Here is a 7,206-nt window from a genome sequence, read left to right on the forward strand (position 1 = left end):
ACCACCAGCAAGGACCTCAGCTACCGAATGGTCTTTAAAACTGCGTTTTCCTCAGTGTTGAGCGAAAACTCCCATGACTCCAAAGTGTTTGGGATATGGGAGTGATTCAAACCTCCTAAAATCAGCAAGTTACAGATTGTAAATCAAAACCCTACACAGCAGAAACAGGACCTCATCTGGTCCCTCAAGTGAACCTGTTCCTGCACTGTGATTGGCCACCTTTCTCCAAACCCTACTCGTCACTATGATTTGATCTCTCCCTGCCTCCTCAATCTCCCCACAACTTGACCTCTTTCCACCTATCACATTTCCAACTCCCCTCCTCCAAGTCCCTCCTCCCTACCTTTTATCTTCTCCTGCTGAACACTCTCTGCTCATTCCTGAAGAAGGGCCTGCGCCCGAAACGTTGAATCTCCTGTTCCCTGGATGCTGCCTGACCTGCTGTGCTGTTCCAGCAATAAAGTTTCAACTTTGATCTCCAGCATCTGCAGACCTCACTTTCTCCTACTGTTAAAAGGGAGCTTACCTAGTTAAGGCATTTGGCCACTTGGCCTGGCTTGATCAGGTTTCCCACTTCAATGTTCATATAGCTTAATTGGTCAAGCGTACTCAGACTTGTGAATGAGTGTCTCTTCCTCTACAAACATTTGCCGTTTTATTGCTGCTTATCTGATTAAGGACATGTGTCTTTGTAATCCCAGCACCAATTTCTGGATAAATTCAGCTGGTTTGCAGCAGAAAGGAGTGTAGCCTGAGAGCTCTCTTAGGGATAAGAGCTGAAGCTGCTACTCTGTTAATGGTTTTAGAATCTTAGCTCAAGTCTGGCTTGTAGGTATCTATGCTATAGTGTAACATTGATGCCATTGGTAAATAAAGGTAATAATTTAAACAAAACTGTCTAAAAGTTTTACATTCCAGACTGCCACAGAGTACGGTCTCCGGGACGAACTAAGAGAGACCATTAGGGATTCCCTGAGCTGTCTCAAATAGATACTTTAACAGTAACTGGCAGAAAATAATTTCCTGAATCTTGCATGAAGCTGTAATTGTCCTATTAGGGAAAAGTAACAGAAAAGGGCATAGGCTTAGTGAGAGGGGAAAGATATAAAAGAGACCTAAGGGGCAATTTTTTCACACAGAGGTGGTACGGGTATGAAATGAGCTGCCAGAGGAAGTGGTGGAGGCTGGTACAATTGCAACGTTTAAGAGGCATTTGGGTGGGTATATGAATAGAAAGGGATTGGAGGGATATGGGCCGGGTGCTGGCAGGTGAGACTAGATTGGGTTGGGATATCAGGTTGGCATGGACAGTTTGGACCGAAGGGTCTGTTCTATGCTGTACATCTGTATGACTCTATGACCCTAAATGGATCAGTTGCATGACTGATGCATCTTTTCTTTATTGGAAGCCATCTTTTTAGAACCCCTCACCCTGTTTTCTCTACTCTTATCTCCTAAGTGTGAGGAACTCTCAGTGACAATGATGTCTATTAAAGACTTTGTTTCCATTAAAACTGAAACCATCTGATCAGCTGCCTGTGCTACTTCCCTTCCTGTCCCTAGTTCATCAGACCAAATGTCCGCTGAAGCTCACCCCACCCTAACTGTGAGTGTGTATCATTGTCTTTTGTTTTTACAAGCTCCCAAAAGGCCCTCTCAAAGTTCATTTTTTCCAAGAGTCCCTATTGCTGTTACACTACTGTCCACCCAACTTCCCTTTCTGGTTCCTTGTTAATACATATTGTCAACAATTCTCTTTCAGATATTGTCCCTCATGCTTCATATCTGCTGACATCATCTCTCTCCTCAAAAGCCAGTGCTTGACCGCTCCATCCTTGCAAGTTGCTGCTCAATCATCAATTTCTCTATGAAGTTCTTCAACTTGTTGTCACCTCCGAATTCTTTGCCCATCTTTCTCAGAAGTCTATATCTGAATCCTTTTATCAGACTTCTACTCTCTCCATAGCTGCAAAGACAAATGACATCCAATGTGACTGTGATGAAGGTACACTATTGCTCCTTGCCGTTCCCCACCTGTCTGCAGCTTTTGACATAATTCATCTCACCATCCTTCTTCCAGTCCTCTCCCCTGTAACTAGTTGGGTAAGAATGGTTTTGCTTGGTTTCCTTTCTTATCAATCTAATCATATCAAGATTTTTAACCGGCATTGGTTCCTCTTCCCATTCCTACCTCTTCCCTTACTGTTTTTCATCAACATGTTGCCCGTCAATGGCATCATTTGCACGTCTTGCATTAGTTTTCACATGTTTGCCAACAACACACAGCTTTACCTCAAGACGCTGCTTGTTGATTATCAGAATTCCATCCTATTAATTGCTAGGAAGTTTGAAGCTGTTGTCTTTGCTGTCCACAACAAACTCTGTTTTCAAGCTGCTGACTTTATCCCTCTTCCTGGCAACTGCCTGAGGATGAATCTGATTGTTTAGAACCTTGGTGTTAAACTTGATTCAGCGAACTAGGCAGTGTCCGGGCTCCTGTTCTTGGGCTTGTCCTCTTTGTCCATTTTTTTTCTTTTTCATTTTTCTTCTTCCCCTTTTTTTTCTTAAACTTACCTGATGAAGAGAGGCTCTTCGGTGTGAAGTTGGCTTTGATGGACTCCAAGCGGCAGTGGTGTCTCAGAGGCAGCGTGGCTTCAAAGTTGGTCAATGGGCCTGTCAAGTCTGGAGTGGGACTCTCTCTTCCATGTGGAATGGCCCCTGGCAGCGGCATGCGGTGGTCCGGGAAGCCCGGAACGGGACTGTGGCAGCGGAGAAGGAAAATTTGACTGTCTTTACATTTCTTTCTATTATTTTATTCTAAGTTAATGTGAATGGCGCCTATGTATGGCGACAGTGCATACTTTTCATCTCACAATACATATGACACTAAATGATTCAATTCTATGAGAATCGGGCCTCATATTCTTGCCATCACTAAGACTGTGTAATGTCACCTCTGTAACATTGCCCAGTTCCACCTTGCTTTCTCACCTGAACCCTCAACATCAGTTCCTGTTTTAAAAAAATTCTCAAGGTCAGGTTCGTAGGAGAGTAGTCTGACACAGAACAAACGACCAAGAGGCGAGTCTGCTAGAATATGGGCATTTTATTCCCCGCAGCGTCGCCACAACCAACGGGTCTGGCTTATACTCACTCTACATGTTACCGGAACTGGGAGCCGTCAGTTCTCGTAGAGCGGTTGCAAACAACCCACGCTCGGCGGTTAAACGTAACCCCGGAGCAGACTCACCGAACTGGAGACTTTTCCAGCTGATATACTCTTTTCCAGATATAAACATTCATGTGAACAGCAGAGCAAGGCTAAAAAACACATTCCATTCTGGTTACATACAGATAAGAAGATTCACACGGGGAGGTGTGTAATAAGATTCACACGGGACTAAGCAACACCTCCATTCCGGTTAGATTCACACATGTATTGGGACATAATTTTTAACCGTTTCACCACATTCCACTGCTTGGAATTTTACACCACAGTTCCATAGCCAAGAAAGCCCAGCAGTGTCTCTACTTTCTGCGCAGGCTACACCACCACAACCACCCCCCCCCCAATCCTCACCACATTCTACAGAGGTTTCATTGAGAGTACCCTTTGCTGCTGCATCACTGCCTAGTTCGGGAATTGCAACGTCTCTGATTATAAGACCCTACAACGGATAGTGAGGATAACTGATAAGATCATCGTGGTTTCTCTTCCCTCCATTACAGACATATACTCCACACACTGCATCTGAAAGCTAAGAGCATTGTGGAAGACCCCACACACACCTCACTCAAACTCTTCTCCCTCCTGGCATCTGGCAGAAGATACCGGAGCATTCGGTCTCTCACGGCTAGAATGTGCAACAGTTTCTTCCCACAAACCATCAGGCTCCTTAACAGAGAATAATCAGACTCTCTCTCCTGGAACTTTTTGCACAACTTCGAATTGCTGCGAGAAAAATGTCTGGTATTTATCATTCTTCTATTACACTGTAATTTGCGTGTTTTGCACTTCTTATGCACTTTATGCCATGTACGATTGTGTAGTTTGTGCTGTCCATGTAGCACCCTCGGTACTGGAGGAACACTGGCTTTTGTATGGGTAGACATCCAAATAAAAAGCTTTTCGTTTCTCTCTCTCTGTCAAATTAGCAAGGTTAGATCTCATGGAATACAGAGAGAGCTAGCCATTTGGATACAGAACTGGCTCAAAGTTAGAAGACAGAGGGTGGTGGTGGAGGGTTGTTTTTCAGACTGGAGGCCTGACCAGTGGAGTGCCACAAGGATCGGTGCTGGGTCCACTACGTTTTGTCATTTACATAAATGATTTGGATGCGAGCATAAGAGGTACAGTTAGTAAGTTTGCAGATGACACCAAAATTGGAGGTATAGTGGACAGCGAAGAGGGTTACCTCAGATTACAATGAAATGAGAAGTGGCAGATGGAGTTTAATTTAGATAAATGCAAGGTGCTGTATTTTGGGAAAGCAAATCTTTGCAGGACTTACACATTTACACATTTAATGGGAAGGGGAGTGTTGCTGAACAAAGAAACCTTGGAGTGCAGGTTCATAGTTCTTTGAAAATAGAGTCACAGGTAGGTAGGATAGTGAAGAAGGCATTTGGTATGTCTTCCTTTATTAGTCAGAGCATTGAGTATAGGATCTGGGAGGTTTAGAGAATATTGGTTAGGCCACTGTTGGAGTATAATGCACAATTCTGGTCTCCTTTCTGTCTGAATCATGTTGTGAAACTTGAAAGGATTCAGAAAAGGTTTACAAGGATGTTGCCAGGCTTGGAGGATTTGAGCTATAGGGAGAGGCTAAATAGGCTGGGGCTGTTTTTGTTGGAGTGTCGAAGGCTGAGGGGTGACCTCATAGAGGTTTATAAAACCTTGAGGGGCATGGATAGGATAAATAGACAAAGTCTTTTCCCTGAGGTAGGGGAGTCCAGAGCTAGAGGGCATAGGTTTAGAGTGAGGGGGAAAGGTATAAAAGGGACCAAAGGGGAAACGTTTTCACGTAGAGGGTGATGTGTGTCGCCATGTTGACTATCCCTAATCAGACCTTGCCTTTCCAAATACATGTACATCCTGTCCCTCAGGATTGCCTCCAACACCTTGTCCACCACTGACGTCAGGCTCACCGATCTGTAGTTCCCTGGTGTTTCCTTACCACCTTTCTTAAATAGTGGCACCACGTTAGCAAACCTTCAGTCTTCCGGCAGGAAATAGTGTAGAGACAGAAATTCAGAGAGAATGACAAAAAGCATGTTGGAGGCAAGGAGCAAGACAGAAAGATTGTAATCAATGAAATAATACAAGAGTTACAGAAATGTTTTTGATCAGACTGCAAGGTTGCAAGAAGGGAACCATTATTTAAACAAGAATAACTTGTGGAGACGAGCAATGTGCCAGGAGATCCATTAGTGCCTCTAGAAAGAACTATAAAGCACAATGTTTCAAACAGCAGAGAGTCAGTCTGTGCAAGAAATAAAACATGTGAATGTTAATACAGTTTGTGAATCTGATTTCAGGATGCTTTGTAATTTAGATGGAGAAAAAGGATCGAAGAGAAGCAAATTATATGAATGAATGTAAGGTTTTCTCAAAGTATAAACTTCTTTTTTTGATTGATAAATTCACTTATTAATACTATTATATACCTCTTAGTAGCTCGCTGAGCATGTATAGATCTATGTTTTTGGAGTAGAGGTGGAATGATTCTCCAATGTAATATAAACAGTTTCTATAAAAATGACACCATTTGGATGGGTAGAAAATTAATGTGAAACCACTGAGTTGAACTGGCTGCATAATTGGTAAGTATCGGAGCAGGAGATAAATTGCATTGATTTGAGAATTGATATTTTGTTTTACATTTTCTATATAATCTCTTAGTACAATGCATTTTTTTCCTCTAAGTAATTTTTTTAAATAAAAAATTGTTTTAGAATTGGACTTACTGGTTTGGATGCCTTCAGAAGGTACCGAATGATGTTAAACATATGAACTGTTAAGATTATTGGCTTCTTGGAAGCATACGCCAATCATTTCTCAAAATGCAAAACGTTTTGGATTATTTAATGTTGCTATTGTACGAGATTTTACATCACTTGTGGAGACCTGTAACGATTGTTGCAATTGGTGTTTGTCATATTTTCTTTCTAATTCATCATTGGACTGTGATTTTGTTTTTCTATTGCAGGTTCATTTGAATACATCTTATAAACATTTGTCATCCATACTTCTGAGTTCTGCTTTTCGTAGGAATGGCATACATGGTTATCGAGGAGCAAACAGATTCAATCCTTCATCTTAAAAGATCTCCTGGTATTAGGTCCTGGTCTGTCTTAGTTGGTAAGTCTTTGAGTTAATTATAGGCACACTCATTTCTGCTCCATCAGAGTATGGGTTCAAGACCCACAAAGTGAATCCATGCTGTGTTATTGGGTGGTGTTGACTACGATACATTTCAACCAGAATCTGATTTTCCTCCTCTGGTGGTTTGCATAAGCATTAAGGATTTCATGTGCTTACTCAAAGAAGGGGAGAGAGTTTTCTGGGTGACCTGATCAACACTTCTTTCTTAATACCATCACTTAGAAAAAATCATTTGATAATTGTCTCATTGTGGAATATTGTTGGTTCAGTGCAAGTGACATATTTCCTTTAAATATTAAATAGAATTCATTGTGGGGAATATTTTTGAGATGTTTTTCTCTAAAATATTTATTTATATTGGGCTATAATGAGGAAATATGAGGTGATTTAATATAAGTTACTTAAATACACCATTACCAGAGCTGTATAAGTTCACAACAAAAAGTAGTTAACACTGAAATTCTGTTTTCAATTCTGTAGGAATTGGTTCGATTGGTCTAGCTGCTGCTTACTATAGTACAGGTAAGAATATTCAGAGCGCAATTGTTCCACATTCTTCTGATTTTTGTAGCTCGTTTTACTGATTTAAAAAAAAGCATGTATTTTCAACAACTTGCAATTATCTCTAAACAAAAGTAAGCTCGAAAAATTAGGTCAATGCACATAAATGCATCACTACAAGAGTATACAGGAAAGCCACACACACAGACCAAGTCCTAAACTATGAAAGTAACCACCCCAACACACAAACGAAGCTGCATCAGGACACTATTCAAAAGGGCCACAACACACTGCAGTACACCAGAACTGCAAAAAGAAGA

General features: G+C 41.5%; 1 protein-coding gene across 4 annotated transcripts in view; it reads left to right on the plus strand.

The window, feature by feature from the left end:
• LOC122562088 (cytochrome b-245 chaperone 1) overlaps positions 1-7,206 on the plus strand; it is a 30,015-nt gene that overhangs the window by 8,181 nt on the left and 14,628 nt on the right. For all 4 annotated transcript variants that reach the window (XM_043714598.1, XM_043714597.1, XM_043714599.1 and 1 more), the window contains 2 exons: positions 6,210-6,361; positions 6,866-6,907. In XM_043714598.1, coding sequence (XP_043570533.1) covers positions 6,274-6,361; positions 6,866-6,907 — 130 coding nt within the window. In that variant the 5' untranslated portion in view covers positions 6,210-6,273. The remainder of the gene's footprint in view (positions 1-6,209; positions 6,362-6,865; positions 6,908-7,206) is intronic.

The sequence above is a fragment of the Chiloscyllium plagiosum genome, chromosome 24 (genome assembly GCF_004010195.1).
Source record: "Chiloscyllium plagiosum isolate BGI_BamShark_2017 chromosome 24, ASM401019v2, whole genome shotgun sequence".
NCBI lineage: Eukaryota > Metazoa > Chordata > Chondrichthyes > Orectolobiformes > Hemiscylliidae > Chiloscyllium > Chiloscyllium plagiosum.